Consider the following 20,991-nt stretch of genomic DNA (forward strand, 5'->3'; position numbering starts at 1 on the left):
CTTCTAGAAAAACCTGGTCCACTTGGCCTTATCAAACCGGCCAAGACGAGTCACGTTTTTTATTTTATAATGCAATAAATATGTATAAATTAGTAAAAAATCATAGAAATACAGAAAAATATGGGGGGGGGGGGGAAATAATCAGATATCAATGCATTTTGAGTTTATACCATTGAGCAAGAGAAGGGAGTCGAGGAGTTGAGGCTTTCTTATTGTTTTAGATTATAGATTTACCATTTAGTTAACTCTAAGTGAATTGGTTTTAGGATTTTTTTTTTGAAAAATGATTAAACTCATCGATTTTGTCATGACTCGGGTAAAAATACAGAGTCTTATTTGAGTCGGATCATTTATGACCCAGTCTCGTCGTTTTTTACCCTGATCTAGTTTACACGACTCTTGATCAGATTTTCAAAATTTTGACTCGACTCAGGCAACTCACATAGTCAAAACCTGATTTTGCAACTATGGCTGAAGTGCCAAAAAAATATTCTTTTTTTGTTTTCTATTCAAGATTTTCTTTTGCTTTCTATCAATTTTTATCCAACCAAACACAACCTTTAAGAGTTTTCGGGTGAACCAAACAGACGTTAGTGTACCTGCACTTGCAACCAAACACGGTGAATGGCTTGTGTCCGCATAAGCAAGTAGCAAGTAGCAAGTAGCATGTAGCAACGCTTTCAGTTCCAGTTAGAGCTTTGAACCGATTGCCACTCTCACGGACGCGAAGCGAAGGGCAGAGATTTGATTTTGGCGCCCTGATGAGAGGAGAGAGAGAGATTAAAAGCGAAGAAGAAATAGAAAAGAGAAAAAAAAGCTCATAAAACTTTAGGAAGTGCCGAAGTAGGTCTGACAATCGCACCTTGCAGTGAGGAAGAAGTAATTGTGGAGTTTCCAGAAAATGGTGTTAGGGTTACAGAGCTTCACTCAGAGAATCGGAGAAGGTGCTGGACAGCCTATTCTCGATGCCGAGAATGATGAGCAGTTGATGCACGTTCAACCTGGAGTTGCCATTGTTCTTGGCAACCGAGCTCCTGAGTCTCCCGGAACTCTGTACATCTCCACCAAGTGCGTTATTAGTTATTACGTCTCTCTATAGTCTATTCACTCATAAACACACGCAATAATTCTGAGTGGGTGGGTTTTTGCAGGAGAATATTGTGGCTGAGCGATGTAGATAGGGAGCAAGGTTATGAGGTGGGCTTCTTATCGGTGTCTTTGCACGCTGTATCGAGGGACCCGGAAGCTTACTCCTTACCTTGTATTTATACTCAGGTCTCTAACTTTTCTCTCTTTCTGGATTCGCACTACTATGATGTTTCTTTTAGAGTCTCCGATGGTAAATTTATAGTGTTGCTTGCAGGCAGGAAGCTTTGACATAATGACATCACTGTTGTTATTTATAAATGCTTAGCCTCTTAAAACTAATGATTTTATCTATCTTAGTTCCATTTTCAAAATTCCAGCCTGCACGATTCTGATAGTCAGAAAGGCATAACGTAACTTCTCCCCCTCCCTCCCCCACAAATTTAATTGGGATGTTTGGAGGCTTCCAAAGCCCAAACATAAAATCACATATTTGAGCTTAAACATTGATAGAACTGGTATTTTTCCTTGGTTTTATGAGCTATCATTCTTAGTTTTCTTTTGTTGGTTTCTGGGATACTCGATCCTATGTTTCCCTTTGAAGATTGAGACAGAAGCTGGTGAAGATGAGGAGTCAGAAGACTCAGATTCAGAATATCATCAGGCCCTAGATGTATCTAAGATCACAGAGATGAGGCTTGTTCCATCAGATCCGAACCAATGTATTTTCCGTTCTTTTGTTGTTATACACATGTTGTTATTTGGCTACTGTTAAGGACTAACTGATGTTTTACATTTTATTTTTGGTAGTGGATTCTCTGTTTGACATATTCTGCCAGTGCGCAGAGCTAAATCCCGAGCCAGAGGAAGGTAACTTCGCCAAGTATCATGGAATGCTTGATATTTGCAACTCTTCTTTAATTGTTTTCTTCCCCTTGAATTTCTTACTTTGTCTTTTTACAATCATTATAAGCATATTTTCCTTGAATTTATATTCTCTTCAACCAGAGGAAGAAGAACACAACTGGATTTTTAGTGCAGATCAGTTGCCAGATGATGCGGATTCAGGTTAGTAGAGTTTAGATCAATCCTCCTGAAAGTCCATCTTCTCCTGCAACTTGACATGGTATGTTGATTCCTATCCATTGTCCTTACAGAGGGAAGGGAAGAATCCGAATGGCAGCTCTCTGAAAATCCTGCCAACCCCATTGGTTATTCGAACGGCGACCATGACCTATCTCACAGAGTGGTAGAGGTATGCTCAATGATTGACTTACCTTACGCTTGGGTTTTTTCATCGTGCTTCTAAATTGTGTACGCAGCTCTAGTCTAATTTTGTGCTTTTTGTAACCTCTTGAGTCTTTTAGGTTGCTTTATCATTTCTTGAACTGTGAAAATATGAGTAGTAAAATTCCAAATACTGATGTGGAGCTTAGATTTCTAGATTTATTGAGCTTTTGGCAGTATCTTTGTCTCACCTCAGATGTATTCAACCTTCAATTATATCTGAAAGGTGCATGAGTGATCTCTTAGTTCATTTCATGAGGATTAGTCCATTTTTCAGGAAGCTTAAGCATGTCTTTATCTGCCCTGGTAATCTGTTAATCACTGATGGGCTTGTGTTTTCACCCTTCCCACCCCACCCCCATGTGATGCTATTGTATTTGATTCCTTAAAATTAGTCATCATGGGTTAAATTAACAGTTAAAATGTAATCCAATATGCTCATAATATTATCAGTGTAAATAGTAAGAGAAATCAACTTAACCAACAATATGGTTCTTTAATTATGTCTGGTCTTTTTAGAAGGCAATTCAGGGTGCACCTCTAGATAGTTGTACGCTAAACTTGGTCAGACATGGTTTAAGAATGACAGTGATGCAGGGAGGCAATACTTTTCCTACAGTCAAGGTTCGAGGTCTCGGTATCTCGGCTGGTTTCGGTCAGCCTAAAATCTGAGTTGTTGCGGTAACTTGGCGAGGTCTTGGCCGAGTTGATGCATTTTTTATGTCAAATTTCGGCCCTTGTTTTTAACTAAAATGGTATATATATACTTATATGACTTATTCCTCACAACCTTTAGTGTTAGAACACATATAATTCAAGTAGAACAACTTAAATAAGCAATAGGAATGAAAAAACATCAAATTATGGACCATTTCATAAATCATACATCTAACATTGTTTGTTATTAGAGTCAAATATATTTTGAGTCAACATTTAACAATCCAAGCCAACAACTACCAAGTACCAGCTACCATGTCACCTCTATCCCTACATGCTCATCCTAATATTGAACGAGTACCGGTCCTTTAAGTTCAAATCTCCTCCAAGGAAGGTTGTTGGGCAGCAAATCTCCTCCAATTGTTGTTCTTGAGCATCAAATCCAAGTGTTACAAGCCTTTTTTGGTAAGATTTGGAGCAAATAAGTGATTTGGAGCTGTTTTCTTCACAAGCTGGCGAAGCCGGTCGAGTTTACCGAGAATAGATCAAAATTTCGACCAAGAAAAATCGAAACATGGTATTTATATAATTGACTTTGTGACATTTCAGCAAGATACTTTTGGTCAAGATTTCGGTGAGATACCGAAATCTCAGCCGAAACCATGTAATGTTCTGGTATTGCATGTGATTTTGACTCGAGACTTGTTGAAACCTAGAAAATCACAGAGATCTCGATCTCGCGAGACCTTGAACCATGCCCACAGTTAGGGATGTAAATGAATAGCCGAAATCCGTTTCCGTATCCGTGTCCGTATCCGTTTAGCACTATCCGAATCCGTCTGAAAGCTAAACGGATACGGATATGGATAGGCTATAGCTATCCCAAAAACTATATTTACATGTAAACAGATAAAATATCCGATTCGAATCCGTGTCCGAATCTGTTTAGCACTATCCGAATTCGTCCAAAAGTTAATCGGATGCGGACGCAGATATAGCTCTATCCGAACCGAATCCAATCCGTTTACATCCCTGCCTACAGTCGAAAGAATAGAAGAACCAGGCCCTTAAATGGCCTACGGTTCTTCAATAGAGCCTTTTGGCTCAACGGGGCTATGTCTTGGCCAGACCACCTGGTCTGGATGTTTGCTGGTTCACCCAAAACCAGAATCGTGGGTGTTAAAGTATTAACGTAAGGGTAGTTTAGTCTTTATTCTACCTTATTTCCTAGTGCTTTGTATTGCCAGTTTATGTAGGAGCATTATTGTCCTTTGAGTACTTATGATTTTATTATAAATATAATAGGAGCAGACCTGCGGCAGAATATTCTGTTCTGGTTGTAGGTTCTCTCCCTTCTTGAGATTTGCGTGCCTCTCTTCTTCTCTTCTCTTCTTCTTTCCCTCATTACTCTGATCTGATTATAGGATTCTGGTTTACTAACATGGTATCAGAGCTTCTATAATCACGTTAGAGTCCCTTCCACGATTTCTCTGCTGTCTCCCATTCACGATTTTCACTTGTGGTGTGCAGCCACCTTTTGCTGCTCCTTCTATGACTTAAAATCACTCCTATTCCCATTAATGCAGTGTTTTATCCCTATCTACACTGATGATGGTTACTGAGTTGAAGATTCCATTGCCTACAGCCAAGGATTGCTAAAAATCGATATCAGGCAAAACCCTGACAAAATCGATCTCATCTGTGTGACTGTTTTTGTAGTTTTATTTATTGACGAATGTGGTGTTGTGGCTCTTAGTTATTGACTGTGATTGATTACACATAAAAAACAATGTCCTTGTTGCATAATTGAGTTCGTGGTCTCCTTCCCAACATCCTGACATTGATCTTCTTGTTGGCTGGTTCTCTCGGCTTTGGCTTCTAGATCTGCTGCTGATTCAAATACTGCTGCACCCTATTGTTGGTGTATTTTGCTCCTCCATCTACTGGAGTTAGCTGTGTTAGCTACTCCTCATTATCTCTTCAAGGAATTTCTGCTCCTTGGTTATTTCTTCCTGAATCGACTGCTGTTGCCTTCTAGGTGTTTGAAGAATTTTCTGAATCAGCTGCTGCTACCCTTACTGGTTGTTTTTTGAAGATTTTTTTCCACTCATTATGGCTAATACAAAGAATTCCACAGACAATGTCAATGTTCATATTACATCTATCAAACTCAACGGGAGTTCTAATTATCTACTGTGGGCCCAAGTTGTCCGTGTCTACATTATGGCTAAGGACAATCTTAGCTACATTATTTCAGATCCTCTGGCTTTAGATTCTAAGGACTACAGTACCTGGGTAAAGGAGAATTCAATTATTCTGATTTGGTTGTAGAATAGCATGGAACCTAACATTGCTGGTAATGTCATGTTTCACACGACTGCTAAGGAGTGTGGGATGATTTAAAGGAGACATATTCTCAAGAGAAGAGTATGACCCGCAATTATGAGCTTTATGAGAAGCTATTCTAGTTCCAATAGTCAGATAAATCTCTTAAAAAATATTATAGTGCTTTTAAGGGTATCGTGTTTCAGCCCCTTATCACTGATATTGAAAAATTAAAGGCCCAACGGAATGAATTTTTTGTTTCAAAATTTTTGTCTGGATTGAATCTTAATCTGAAGGCTGTGAAGGGTCACTTACTTGCTGGTAATTCAGTTCCCACTCTCAATGATACTTATTCCAGGCTGCGACGTATTGTTTCTCCTAGTTCCAAACTAGATACCACCCTCAAGGAAAACTCAACATTCACTACTAGTAGAGGCCGTGGTTCAGGGGGAGGACGTGGTACTGATGGCCGTGGCTCTGGTGGGCAGCATGTTGACAAAGCTGCCAGGCAATGTTCTTATTGTAGGAAATCCAATCACACTATTGATACATGCTGGTCCAAGCATGGGAAACCAGGATGGGCCAAACACTTGGCCAATCATGCAGCTCCTGAAGAAGGTACAGCCATGGTTGCATCTAGTGATACTAAATCAGGTTCAGCCATGGCAGAATCCTCCACCACTCTTCGTGATGAGGTTCATCAGCTGATGAGCCGTATCAAGAGTCTTGAGTCATCCACTTCCACTTGCTTTTCTTTCCACCACTTCCATACCCTGGATTATTGATTCGGGGCCTTTTGCTCACATGATTGGTAAGTCATCTATTTTTAATTCTATTTCATCTAACTCTCATACTCCACTCGTTATCCTTGCCAATGGAGTTAGATTTTAGGTTGAGAAGGTAAGAAGAGAGAAGGAAGAAGTTGGAGGAGGAAGAAGATAGCAAGAGAATATTTGGGTTGTAATCGATTGTGTTGGAGAGGCTTCTCCATACACCTATATTAATTCAATCATAACAAATAGAGAATTACATCCACCTCCCTAGGGAGGTACAAGGGAAATAAAGAAGAAAAATAATATTACATAATAAGGTAACTAGTAATGGGACTAGTTCCTAAACTACCCCTATTACACGACTTCTAACACTCCCCCTCAAGCTGAAGAATATATATCATGCATTCCTAGCCATAGTTATCAAGGCGGCAAGGCGACCATGGCGTTTGAGGGCCTTCCTAAGCGCCTTGGCGATAGGGCGGCCTCAAGGCGTTGCCTTGGCGAACAAGGCGTTCTAGTGTTCTTTTTTTTTTATATAACCCCATTTTATTAGGCATAAATAGCATATTAATTTTTATATAATTCTACGTGTATCCTAAATAAATATGAAAGAATTGAAGTACATAATCAAGGAATTGCAAAATTGCATAATCATGACATGTCTGCTAAGGGTAGGGCATATCTACAAACACCTTAAAGACCTCCATGGAAAAAAGGGAAAGATAAAACGAAATGAAAAGACTTCTCTCCTAAGTCCATCCAAATGCGGCCAAGAGAGCGGCCCAATCAAAAGTTCAAAACCATTCATAAATATGAAATATTTACAAGTTCTGGTCTTGTGATCACTTCATTTTAGTCCAATAAAGAAATCATTCAATTTTGTGAAAAAAAAGGAGGAAAAGAAAGAAAGACAAGATTGAATGAAGTTAAAGGAACTGTTTGTTACTCCACAGTCTACAGTCCTCTTTAGAAACAAACAAAAGAACATACAAGGCTGGAGATGTCGATGGAGAGTGGAGAGGTTAGAAGGGGTTTAGGTTTAGAAGGAAAAAACGAAGAAAAAAAAAGCACAATACTTACAAGGCCGGAGATGTCGCCGCCTCGCCGAACGCCGGTGGAGGTTAAGGCTGGACCGCTGAAGATGGAGACGTCGATGGAGAGTGGAGAGGTTAGAAGGGGTTTAGGCTTAGAAGGAAAAAAAAAAAAAAAAAAAAAAAGCACAATACGTACAAGGTTGGAGATGTCGCTGCCTCGCAGGACGCTGGTGGAACCTTCTAGGACTGAGGGACCGTGGAAGTTGGACTGTTGAAGATGTCGCTGGTGGGGGTGGATGCTGGAGATGGGGGTGTCGGTGGAGAGGAGAGGTTAGAAGTTAGAACTTAAAAAGGGGAAAAAGGTTTAGATTTTAGAAGGAAAAAGGGAAAAAATAACACGATACTTACAATTAGCCTCGCCGGACGCTGATGGAGGATGGAGACTGAGAGGGAGGACTGAGAACTTGAGAAGGAGTCGAAGGACTGAGGTTTGAGCTCTGACAGAGTCGCTGCAAGTCGCCGCCTCGCCGGACGCCGGTGGAGGATGGGGACTGAGAGTTAGGATTGAGAAGGAGTCGAAGCCTTGAAGGACTGAGGTCTGAGCTTAGCTCTGTCAGAGTCGCTGCAAGTCGCCGCTGCGCTGCTTCTTTTCTCTTTTGTTTTTTTCTTTTTGATTTTGGTATGTCCCGCGAAGGTGATTAGGTGAATCGAGTTTGGCATTGGTATTTAGGTTTTGGTTTTTTTTTTTAAAGTTTAACATATGATTCCATGCTTCTCACAGTATGGAACCAAAAATGTACAACCAATGACATATTTTCAATTAGAATAACTTAAAAGTACATTAAAAAAGTTAAAAAAACAAAAATATACAAAAAAACACCAAAAAGCGATCGCCTTGCTCACAAGGCGTCCTAAGGCGTCGCCTTGGTCGCCTAGGAGACGCCTTGGTGACCAAGGCGGTCGCCTTTCTTACACACCATAAGGCGCCCCATCGCCATACCCCCAGATTTTCGCCTGGACGGCGACGCCTTGATAACTATGTTCCCAGCTTGCTTAGGAAAGATCTAAACTGAGGAGAGCCAAGAGCCTTGGTGAAGATATCTGCCAACTGATCACCAGTCTTCACAAAAGGAGTACAAATACAGCCAGAGTCTATCTTCTCCTTGATGAAATGCCTATCAACCTCAATGTGCTTAGTCCGGCCATGTTGAACAGGGTTGTGAGCAATACTGATGGCAGCCTTGTTGTCACCATAGTTGTCACGGCAGTTAGGTGACCCAAGGCGGTGGAGAGGGCCAAAGTTTAAGGCGACACCAACTAGGCGAACAAGGTGTCCAAGACGCCCGCCTAGGCGACCAAGGTGCCTAAGTCGACCAAGGCGCCTGGACACTTAGGCGACGCCTTGACAACTATGGTTGTCACAATACAGTCTCATGGGTCCTTCAGTGTCAAGTCCCAGTTCCTGAACAAGTCTTTTTAGCCAGATGAGCTCACACACTCCATGTGCCATAGCTCTAAATTCTGCCTCGGCACTAGATCTAGCCACAACATGCTGTTTCTTACTCCTCCATGTGACTAAGTTACCTCCCACAAAGGTACAATAGCCGGAGGTAGATCTCCTGTCTGTAATAGAATCAGCCCAATCGGCATCTGTGAAACCTTCCACTCTCAAGTGGTTGTGCTTTGAATATAACAGTCCTTTCCCTGGAGAGGAATTCAAATACCTTAGAATGCGATACATAGCATCCAAATGGCCACTTTTGGGAGCATGCATGAATTGGCTGACAACTCCCACTGCATAAGAGATATCTGGCCGAGTCATAGAGAGATAGATAAGCTTCCCTACTAGCATTTGATACTTCCTTGCATCAATAAGAGAAGGACCACAGTCCTCTCCTAGTTTGTGATTCTGCTTAATAGGAGAGTTTGCTGGTTTGCAGCCTAACATCCCTGTCTCTGTCAACAAGTCAAGAATAAATCTCCTCTGACATATGTTGATTCCTTTCTTGGTCCTTGATACTTCTATTCCTAAGAAGTACTTCAAGGGACCTAGATCTTTGATCTCAAATTGCTATGCCAAGTAGCTCTTCAACTTACCTATCTCAACTGTATCATCTCCTGTGACCACGATATCATCTCTTGTGACCCCGATATCCTCAACATAGACAATGAGAGCTGTAATAGTACCATTACTCCGCTTGGTAAAGAGAGTATGATCAGCTTGGCTCTGGGAATATCTATTCTTCAGAATAGCCTGTCGGAAGCGCTCAAACCATGCCTTTGGTGACTGTTTGAGACCATATAGAGCCTTCTTAAGGAGGCACACTTTCCCTTCAGCTGAAGGCATCTTGAAGCTTGGTGGAGTTTGCATGTACACTTCCTCTTCCAAATCACCATGAAGGAAGGCATTCTTCACATCCAACTAATATAAAGGCCAATCTTTATTGGCAGCCAAAGATAAAAAAACTCTTATTGAGTTATGCTTGGCCACAGGGGCAAATGTCTCCTGGTAGTCAATTCCATAGACTTGACTGTACCCCTTGGCCATCAACCTTGCTTTGTATCTCTCAATACTGCCATCAGATTTATACTTGATTGTGTAGACCCATCGGCATCCAATTGGGACATGTCCCTTGGGAAGATCTACAAGTTGCCAAGTACCATTCTTCTCAAGTGCCATCATCTCCTCAGACATGGCTTGTCTCCACTTTGGATCAGACATAGTATCAACGACATTCTTGGGAATGGAAGCAGTAGAGAGAGCAGTAATAAAGGCAAGGCCTGTAGGAGAAATTGCATCATAGGACACAAATTGGGATATAGGATTAGTACAAGTTCTTTTCCCTTTCCGAATAGCAATAGGAAGGTCCAAATCAGATGGAGGAGAAGAAATGTCACCTGATTGAGAAGAATGAATCTCAGGATGTGGATCTGGATCTGAAGAGGACTCTTGGTAGGTCTTCTTTCTTGTATTATGTAAGCCTTCACCTTTTTGGTATGTAATGTGGTAATCCTTTTCCTTACCAGAACCACTTTCAACAACCAAATCTGTATTCCCCCCTGGTTGATCATCAACCTCAATCCCATCTACAGTCCTGTGTTTTCCAATGTCAAGCATAAAAGGAGATGTAGGTAGAGGAGAAAGGAAGAAATCATCAGTAGCCTATTCACTCACACAATTCTCTCCTTGAAGAGGATACTGAGAAGGGACAAAGAAAGGGACAGAACATCCTTGGAAATGATACATCGGCGGGAAGAAGGATGATAACACTTGTACCCCTTGGTAGTAGAAGAGTACCCAAGGAAGAGACACTTGAGAGATTTGGGGTCAAGTTTAGTGCGAGCAGATTTGTTAACATGCACATAACAAACACAGCCAAAGACTCTAGGAGGAAGAGAAAAAACAGAGGCCTTGGGAGATAAGATGTCCAAGGGAGATTTGAAATTAAGAAGCTTGGTAGGCATACGATTGATGAGAAAGGAGGCAGTTAGAAGAGCCACAGACCAGAAGGTCTTGGGGACATGCATGCCAAATAAGAGACTACGGGTGACCTCTAGGAGGTGGTGATTTTTCCTCTCAGCAACCCCATTTTGTTGGGGCGTGTCAACACACGCTAGCCGATGGATAATGCCATGAGTAGTAAAGAAGGTTTGAAGGCCACCAAATATGTACTCTTCCCTGTTATCAGATCGCACAATTTTGATGCGGGTCTCAAATTGAGTAAGAATCATTTGGTAAAAATTTTGAAAGGCATCACAAACATCACTCTTATGCTTCAAAAGTACAGTCCATGTGGCACGGGAAAAATCATCAACAAATGACACAAAGTAACGATAGCCAAATAAAGAAGTAGTAGGGGAAGGACCCCAAACATCAGTATGCACAATATGAAAAGGAGCAACAGTTCTATTACCATGATAAGGATATGAAGACCGACAATGTTTGGCAAACATACATGGTTCACATTGAAAAACATGAGAAGAAGCAATAGAAGAAAATAAGTAAGGCAATTGTTTCCTCATTACAACAAAAGATGGATGGCCAAGACGACGATGCCATAACATAACAGAATCCACAGAACTACTATCATTACGGTCACACACATAGGAATGAGTTGTGGGCAAAAACGGATAAAAAAAATAGAGGACTTGCTCCTCACGTCCACTACCAATAATCCTCTTCGTCACCAAATCCTGAAAAAGACAGTGAGAAGGAAAAAATGTGGCACAACAGTTGAGAGATTTAGTCAGATGACTCAGATAAAAGATTCAGTGTAAGGTTAGGGACATGAAGAACAGAAGAGAGGGAAATAGAAGATGTCACAGGGATATTACCCTTACCAGATATGGAGGAAAGGGAGCCATCAGCTAACCTTGTCCTTACTAGAGCAAATGGTATAGGAATCATAATAATGAGACGTACCAGTCATGTGGTCTGTGGCACCCGAGTCAATGACCCAAGACTGGGCGGCAGTAGAAGCTGAGGTGGAGACCTGCAAAGTTGAGGATGATGAGGATCCAGCCATACTAGATGTAGAAGTAATGTAGTTCTAGATAGGGTAAAGCCCTACTAGAAGCCAATTAAACCAGGACCAATAACAAGAAACAAAGGGGCTGCTGGATCTGTAGTTTCAGTAGGACAAAATTGTAGTTTTAGGTCAAATCTAGGGCTTAGGTTAGGATAATGGAAAGGGGGTTTAGGGGGTATGGCTAGGCAGGTTTATAGGACTCTAATAATGTAGGTATTATAGAGTTTTAAGTGTTTTGAAAATTCTGTAAAACTAGACAGCAAGATCTAGGGTTTAATGGAGTTAGGGTTTATGGGATTCAAACAAAAAATAAAGGGGATCAATTGGGGGAAAGGATTAGAGGGTTAGAAGAAGAAATTGGGTGTCAAACTTATGGAGATTCCAGCGGCAACACTTGAACAGATGTGAAGGATAGAACCACCTTCGAATTGAAGAAGATCCTCCCGTACGTCACGGCGTAAGGAGTCAACCGGATTCCGCCGGTCCCTTTCCACCTTGATAGAACCACAAGGATGCACACTCAATAGAGCAGGCAGCAGCTATGGCAGCAAACAAAAAGCTTTTCATTAATCAAATTCGTGTTCAAGGCTTTGCCCCCTTACAACCTTATATAAAAGACTCAAAAATAGACTTTTACTCTAAAAAGGAAAGCCCTAACCCAATTCCTAACCTATTAGGTAATTTAAACTGACTAGGAAACTAAAATAGACTCAAAATAGAGTCCTAATGACTTAAAAACAACTTAAACTACTTAAAATAAAGAAGATTCCCTACTAGCCAATAGGATATAAGAACCTCTTAGCCAATAGGAGCACTTCACTTAAATTAGACCAATTGAACCAATTGGATGCAACCAATTTAAACCGGTTCAATTAAAACATAAAAATAGACTAAATATTGGGCTAATCCCGTATGCAACCTATGTACCCCTCTTTTAGGCCTAGAAAAGTGGCCTATTACATAGAAAACCCATGGGATCAAAGGCCCAACATACATATAACCCAACCCTAGACTTATTTCTAAAGAAATAAGCCCATTTCGGTGACGAATCTGCATCAAGAAGATGTGCTCAACTGTGACACAACCCTGCGAACCACTGCATCCATGAAGGTGGAGTCATCCTGTGGGGCATCAGCATCAGTCGCCGCCGCGGAATGAGCTCGAGCTCCCCCTTTACGGCCACCACAACCACGCGTTCCAGGAGGACGACCATGGAGAGACCAACACCTATCCTTGGTGTGTCCAGTGCGTCCACAATGATCACATTTAAATCTGTCTCGCCCAACTCCACTGGCACCAACTGTCTCCACAGTACTGGCTTCCTCACGGTTAGGCCCTGGGCCTCTACCACCTCCACGGGTGTCTCGAACAGAACTGGAATCGAGGGCTGACCTCTCAGATGATGCTGGTGGTGGTGCCGTAGTAAGCCGCTTGGTCTCTTCACTCTGTAAGTAACTACAGACTTCACTAAGAGAGGGAAGGGGAGACCGGCCTAACAGCTGGAGTTTAACTGGCTTATAGTCAGGGTTCAGACCACCAAGTAAAGAGAAGACACGCTCCTTTTCAAGAGTCAGATACACTTTTGCTTCATCTTCTGGGTTGGTCAAATGAAGGTCCCTGTAGTGATCATGCTCCTCCACAAGACTAAGGAACGCACTGTAGTACTCAGAAATAGTACTGTCACCCTGTTTCAATGAGTGAATTTTTTGATGGAGCTGATAGACCTTAGCAGTGTCATCTACTTTGTCAAAGGCCACAAAAACACTATCCCAAATAGCTTTGGCAGTTTCCTTCCTTAAAAACCTTCTCCCAATCTCGAGCTTCATGGAGAAGATCAACCATGTTATAACTGTAGAATTTTCAGTCTCCCATTTATCAAAAGTAGGTGAATCAGCTGTGGGAGCCTTGATAGCACCTGTGATATATCCAAGTTTTCCCCTACTCCTAAGGGAAAGTCTCACAGAATGTGACCAATCTAGGTAATTAGTACCATCAAGCTTCACAAAAGAAATTTGTTGGTGAGTACTCTCATAAGCCAACTGAGGGACAACAGTAGGGGGCTGTGAATCAGCAGTACCAAGCACAGATGTATCCGAATTAGGCATGATGGAAGGGATTTGACAATAAACAAGAACACCAAAGACAAGTGGGGAGTACACACTCAACCCAAACAGGCAAGAAGTCCAATAAGCAGCCTAGGATAGCACACTGCCGAAGCAGTCCTAGTAGCAAATCTCTAAGAGGACTTAAATCAAGCAGTTCTAGTGCATTTCAACATCAGTCCAGCAGGCAGTCCCTGATAATACTGTACCACAAAGCTTGCAAGGAGTAGTATCAACTTCAAACAAGAGGAAACGCCTCACAAAGGCTGTGCATACACAGCCCTCAACCAAGAGAGCATCAAACTGCAGCTCAAATGCAAGAAAAAAAGGCTAAACACTCTCGGGTTTATCTAGGCAGAACAGAGGATCCCACAAAAGAAACAAATCTGCTCATATGGCTTCTTCAATCAGCAAGGAAGAACATAGCCATCATAATAGGTGTCCTAGGGCGATGCAAATGAACCAGACCAAGACACAAAAACAATCCGAGAAAAGGGAAGAGAAAACCTGCAACCTGAACCTGGCGGAACTTGTAGCAGCAGCTGTGTGAGATCCAAATCTTCAAAAGAGCTTCAAAACAGCTCAAGTAGATCCTTCAATCATCAAAAGAGGCTAGAATGAGCCTATTCCATACTCTTTAAGCAAAGCTGTACACAGGAATCTCCTCTTTGGAATCCTTAGACACAAAGGATTTCAAAGAGAAGAGAAAGAATGGAAACAAGGACTGAACAAGACTCTCAAACCTTGAGCCTGCTCTGATACCAAGTTAGATTTTAGGTTGAGAAGGTAAGAAGAGAGAAGGAAGAAGTTGGAGGAGGAAGAAGATAGCAAGAGAATATTTAGGTTGTAATCGATTGTGTTGGAGAGGCTTCTCCATACACCTATATTAATTCAATCATAACAAATAGAGAATTACATCCACCTCCCTAGGGAGGTACAAGGGAAATAAAGAAGAAAAACAGTATTACATAATAAGGTAACTAGTAATGGGACTAGTTCCTAAACTACCTCTATTACACGACTTCTAACAGATGGATCTTCTACACCAGTTATTGGGCATGGTACTGTTTGCATTAATTCTAATCCAGTTTTTGTTCTTGAACTAGGGGGTTGACTTTTTATCCTTTTGGAATTTGATTTTTTAACTATTTTTATTGGATTCAAATAGGGGGTATTTGCTTATTTATGAATAATATTTTAAGTAAATGAAATACAAATATTAAAACATTTACTGGCATAACTAAGTGCCAGAACATGGTTCGATACCAATTAAACCAGTGTAAGGCGCCCTACACTATGGAGGCAGTTGCCTAGGCCCCTAGAGATCTGCCTGGACGCCTAGGCATCGCCTTGACAACTATGGCCAGTACAGCGGGGGTCAAAAGGTTTTGACCAATCTACACGTGGGTGTAGCCGGGGATCGAAAATGTATGGGTCGATTAAACCATACGTGAGTATAGCGAGAGTTGAAGGAATTAGGGTTGACTAAACTATACGCGAGTATAGCGGGGGTCAAAAGAATGGGGGAGGACAGGGGGCTTATTACAAACCAAAAATCAATGAAATTACAGAAAAATGTAATGGATTAAACCACAAGATGAGATAGATCGCTAAATCAGTGAATCAACTTATATCTTGCAGCAAATCATCTTTGAGTCGGTGACCAAAATGTAGACCAGATCTTCGCCTCTAATTTGAATCCTCTACCAAACCCAAAAGAAACTCAAAATCCCTTGAACTGATCTGAAAACCAGAAAGGAGAACTCCCTTACTCAATCTATCTCTTTTTTATTGCACAAATCAGAATTCGAGGAACCCTTTGAACCAAGAAGACCTGCAATGGTATCGACCAGGAGACGATTGAACCGCGATGGTTAATGACAGATCCTTGGCAAATACTAGAACCCAATTTGAAAACCTTGAGCTTCCCCCTCCGATCTCTATCTTACCCTTCAAACGAAACCCTATAGACTCTAAAGAAAAATGGCGAATCAGACCTCAGAATCAAGTTCTCTCTCTCGTTTTCTTTCTCTCCCTCTCTTCTCTCCAATTTCTCTCTCTCTCTCTCCCACCTATTTTTTTTTTCTCCCTTTTCCATGCTCGAAGCAAAAACTCTATTCCACCCTTTTGGCCATTCTGTCCCTTTGCTATCAAAACCGCCCTTTTGTCCACCACTTTTCCAAGAGTGGTTTTTCCCACGTGACTCCTTTTTTCCCAGAATTTGAGATTGTTCATTTATTTCTTCTGCTTTCTCTTTTTAAAAAATTTTTGTCTTTATTATTTATTCCTTTGTAACCGAATTCTTTTTACATTATTATTTTTTTATTAAAAGAATAAGCCCAAGTTGGCCCCCACTTATGTGCTGGTTTAACCAATCTTAGAGGATTTTAGAAAAATCATATTTTTATTTAAAAAGATTTGAGATGTCTAGCTTTCCACAACTCTCCCTCCCCTTTTTTTTATCTCTGTGGTTTATGCTTGCAACCAGGCCATTGATCGCCTTCCTCTTTGGGCTAACCTCTCCCTTCTCAAGGTTGGTTTGGACTCCCTTCCTTGGGGTATTGGGGGCGACTTCAATGTTGTTCGTTCCCTGCTTGAGAAATTAGGTGGTAGGCCTATCGATCTCTCGACAGTTGATCCTTTCAACGACTGCATTGAGGATCTTGGCCTGGATGACCTTCGTTGGTCTGGAGTCCCTCTCACTTGGCACAACCGTCGCATTGGCCCCGACCGCATTGCCTACAAGCTCGATCGTTTTCTTGTTAATGAAGTCTGGCTCTCCTCCCTCCCTCATTCCCATGCTTCCTTTCCCCCTCAGGGTCTCTCTGATCCCTGCCCCTGCCTCTTGTCCATCCGGCCTTATGCCTCGTTTGGTCCCAAGCCTTTCAAATTCTTCGACATGTGGACTTCCCATCCCCTTTACCACCCCACTATCTCTAAAGCTTGGCGCATTCCGGTCTCGGCCCATTGGCTTCCTTTGGTTGGCCTGGCCAGAAAGCTCCGCAACACCAAATCGGCTCTTCGCCGTTGGAACAACTCCACCTTTGGTAACATTCCCTCCAGGCTCTCTTCCTGTCGGGCGGACCTCTCTATGGTCCAATTCAAGCTCCAGACTGACCCCCTCAACCCGGGTTATGCTGCCGATGAGAAGAGACTCTCTGAAGAGCTTTCCTCTCTCTCTCTCACCTCGAGGAAAGCTATCTCCGCCAAAAATCCCGCACTAAGTGGTTGGAGCTTGGAGACTCGAACTCTGCTTATTTCCATCGCTCCCTTAAAGCCAGGCAGAATTCAAACTTCATCACCCATCTAACCGCTGCGGATGGGACCTCTCTTACCACTCCCGCTGGTATCAAGGAGGCTGCCTCCTCCTTCTACTCTGCTCTCTTTAACCCCTCCATCCCCCCTTCTACCCCTATCCCCTCTGGGCTCATTGATAAATTCATTCCTTCTCCCCTCTCCTCCTCCCTCATTGCCATCCCCTCTGACGAGGAAATCTCTCAGGCTATTCTTTCCCATAAGGCCAACAAGGCTCCTGGCCCTGACGGTTTCAGCATGGGATTCTTTCTTAGCCGATGGGACTCCTTAAAAGGAGAGATGTTCAAAGCCATTCGCAGTTTCTTCTTCAAGCCAGCCCAACTTCCTCAGATCAATCAGACTTTCATCTGTCTCATCCCCAAAAAGGAAGGGGCTACCTCTTTGTCTGACTTCCGCCCCATCTCCCTCTGCAACCTCATCTACAAGTTTATTGCCAAGATCCTGGCCAACCGCATCAAGGCCGTGATCCCTCCCTCGTCAGTCCCAACCAATCGGCCTTCATCTCTGGCCGGAGTATTGCGGACAACATTATCCTCTGCTCTGAGATCGTCAGAGGATTTGACCGCAAATCTCACTCCCCTGCGGCCCTTTTGAAAATCGATCTCCACAAAGCCTTTGACTCCATTCGTTAGGATTTCATTTGTGATGTGCTTGCTCTTATGGGATTCCCGCCCTTCTTCGTTCGTTGGATATACGCCTGTATCTCCTCTCCCTCCTTCTCTGTCCTCATTAATGGCACCCCTGCGGGTTTCATCCACTCCAAAGTTGGTATCCGTCAAGGCTGCCCCCTCTCCCCCTTTCTTTTCTCCCTCGCTCTGGAAGTCCTCTCTAGGAGCCGCCAAACTAAAACTGATCTCCACCTTATCTCCCCGCTCCCTAAGTGCAAGCACATCAATCTCTCTCATCTAGCCTTCACCGATGATCTGATGATCTTTTCCAAGGCCTCCCACTCTTCTATTTCGGCCATTATGGACTCTCTCCATCTCTTTGAATCTCTCTCTGGCCTATGTGTCAATCTCCTCAAATCCAAAATCTTTCTCTCTGGCATCTCGGACTCGGCTAAAGAGACCCTTCGCCTCCTTACTAGCTTCTCCATTGGCTCCCTCCCGGTGAGCTACCTTGGTCTCCCCCTGATTCTTGCCAGGCTCTCGAGCCATCATTGTACTCCAATGCTTGACAACATTCGCAAGTGCCTCCAGCTTTGGAAAGGCAAGCTTCTCTCTTATGCTGGTAGACTTGAATGTATCCGCTCGGTCCTCCAAGCTTCCTACATTTACTGGACTGGTATCTTCTGCATCCCTAAGGCCACCATCAAGGCCATTGAGCGCATCCTTTGTGCCTTCTTGTGGAAGGGGAAGGACACTACCAGATTCCTTCACCCTGTCAGCTGGAAGTCTATCTGCCTCCCCAAATCTAAGGGAGGTCTGGGTCTCCGCCGTATCTCTCACTCTAACACGGCGGGCTCCTTAAGCTCATCTAGAAAATTTCCTCCAAACATGACTCAATCTGGGTTTCTTGGGTCCAATCTCATCTCCTTAAATCCGACTCGATTTGGACCGTCCCCATCCCCAATGACTCCTCTTGGATCTGGCGCAAGATTCTCTCTCTTCGCCCCCTCGCTCTGCTTGGGATCTCCTCCTCCATTGCTGATGGCACCTCCACCTCCCTCTGGCTCAACCCCTGGCACCCCCTTGGGATCCTCTATAATCTCCTCGGTCCCAGAGCCATCTACTACTCTGGCCTCCCAAAAGATTCCCCTATCTCCTCCCTCATCTCCTCTGGTTCTTGGACCCCCCATCCTTATCTCAACCCTGACATCATCTCCCAGATTTGGACCTTCCTCCCCCCCTGCAGCCTCCCCTTCCCCATTCCGCGGACAAGGTTATCTGGCTTCCCTCTTCCAACGGTCTCTTCACCTCTTCTTCAGCATGGAACCTTTCTCGTGATCCTAGCCCTTCTGTCCCCTGGTACAATTTAGTTTGGTTCGCTGGCCACATCCCTCGCCATAGCCTCACTGTTTGGAGAGCCCTCAGACTTTGCTTGCCTACCCAAGCCTTCCTCATCCACCGCACCATCCCCGCCCCCCCCTCTTGTAACCTTTGTTGGATTGGCCGAGAAGATACCCCTCACCTCTTCTTTGATTGTCCCTTTACTTCCTCCATCTGGAACAAGGCCATGTCATCCATCTGGCCGCGTAGTAGAAGGGCCTTGAGTTTTGATCGTGAATGGCTTTGGCTGCTCAAAACTTTTCCAAGGAACTTCATTTGTGACACTGTCGGGAAGTTAGTTTTCAGCGCTGCGATTCACCATATCTGGCTGGAAAGAAACCTCAGGAGATGGACTTCCAACTCTAGATCTTTCGACGTAATTTGGAAAGCCATCTCCTTCGATGTTTTTGCCAAGCTCAGCTGTATCCGTCAGAGGCACTCCAAAGACAATCTTAAGAACAGGCACATTGTGAACTTTTGGGGCCTTGACGTTGCCCTTTTATGGCACTCCACCTCTGCGTAGGCTGGTTGGCCGCCCTTCCCCCTCCCCCCTTCCTCTCCCCCCCTTTTTTTTCTTTTTCTTTCTTTTCCCTCTTGTATATTGGTTCTTTTCCCTGCCCCCCCTTGGGGTTCGGTAATATATTCATGGGAAAATTACATGATTAGTCACTTTTGAGTTTTTCTTGACAAAACTATCTAGTGTATCTTTTACTTAACAAAATTGTTCAACATTGAGTTTAGGTTTACAAAATTAACCACCTCAGTCTCTCTCCCTCAACTAAGGACCCCTTTTGACGCTTATACCCCCATCTTCCCTTCTCGCATAACTGGCGATTCATCGGCTTCCCTGCCCGTATTAGCTCCCTACGACTTCTTGATGGGTGGGAAGCCGACCCTTTTGCTATTGTATCTGAACTACCGTGGTAAGGTAAGGTTCCCACAATGTAGGGGTGAGAGGGATAGTTAAGAGAGAGAGAGAGAGAAAGTGAAGGGAGTGGGTGCGAGGAAGAAGATGATGGAGCCATTGATTTATTCAGGGACCTTGCAAAGCTCTCCTCGCCAACAACATGATCGGTGGATCTCTGAACTCCGCCATGAATTTTCCCCAAGGACGTCGTCATAATCTGTACATGCTTCCCCTTCAATGGTGCCGCAGCTGGAGCTACTGTCGAAATCGATTTATGCGGTTGCACTGTCGAGATAGAAGTCAGTGCCGATGAAGCCGAAGCCTATTCCAGCTCGATTTTTTCAGATTCACTGCTTACCTAAGCAGGCCTCAAGTTTCCAAACGAAATATTCTATTCAGTTATAGATGGATCCATGGACATTGATGTGGGGACGGTTCCTGATGATTTTAGGCATTCAAAGCAGAAATTCCTGTTCTAAGTTGTTTGTTGTTTCTAATTCAGTATTTCTTTTATCTAATTTTTTTCTTGAGGATTTTCACAGCAAGCTGAAAGTAGGTACTCGATGACATTTATCAACTGTATTTTCTATAAGAATATCAAGATTCCTTTTGATTGCCATCAATTTCATAATTTTTTAGGAAAGTTAAAATCCTAGGCAATTCAATGCTGTAACAGAGTGCTTGAGAATTTTGTTGGAGCTGGTGCTTCCGTTCTGAATGGAATAGTTCCGTGGAAAGACAATCGAAGGCGAACTCTTCCCTTTTCTCTCCTTTTAAATCATCGAAAATGCCTCCGCTTTAATATGCGGGTTGGTCTGGATAAAGGGAGGAGGAATGTGGAAAGAAACAGAGAGGAGCCACGAAGAATCTTTTCTCCACTTTTGCGGTGGTGGTGGGATTGGAGGTTAATTCCACAGTGGGAACAAAGCGGTGCAGGGGCCTCCGTGGAAGTTCAGGCGCTGACGAGAAGTGGGTTTGCAAGTGGAGA

The 20,991-nt window shown here is 43.2% G+C and overlaps 1 protein-coding gene across 1 annotated transcript in view; it reads left to right on the forward strand.

Moving 5' to 3' along the window:
- The first annotated feature begins 771 nt into the window (after positions 1–771).
- Positions 772–20,991, forward strand: part of LOC122649148 (chloride conductance regulatory protein ICln) — a 35,616-nt gene continuing 15,396 nt past the window's right edge. Inside the window, exons 1-6 of the mRNA XM_043842523.1 lie at positions 772–1,068; positions 1,152–1,275; positions 1,691–1,808; positions 1,897–1,956; positions 2,095–2,154; positions 2,244–2,341. Coding sequence (XP_043698458.1) covers positions 902–1,068; positions 1,152–1,275; positions 1,691–1,808; positions 1,897–1,956; positions 2,095–2,154; positions 2,244–2,341 — 627 coding nt within the window. The 5' untranslated portion in view covers positions 772–901. The remainder of the gene's footprint in view (positions 1,069–1,151; positions 1,276–1,690; positions 1,809–1,896; positions 1,957–2,094; positions 2,155–2,243; positions 2,342–20,991) is intronic.

Source organism: Telopea speciosissima, chromosome 1, assembly GCF_018873765.1.
Source record: "Telopea speciosissima isolate NSW1024214 ecotype Mountain lineage chromosome 1, Tspe_v1, whole genome shotgun sequence".
NCBI classification, from domain to species: domain Eukaryota; kingdom Viridiplantae; phylum Streptophyta; class Magnoliopsida; order Proteales; family Proteaceae; genus Telopea; species Telopea speciosissima.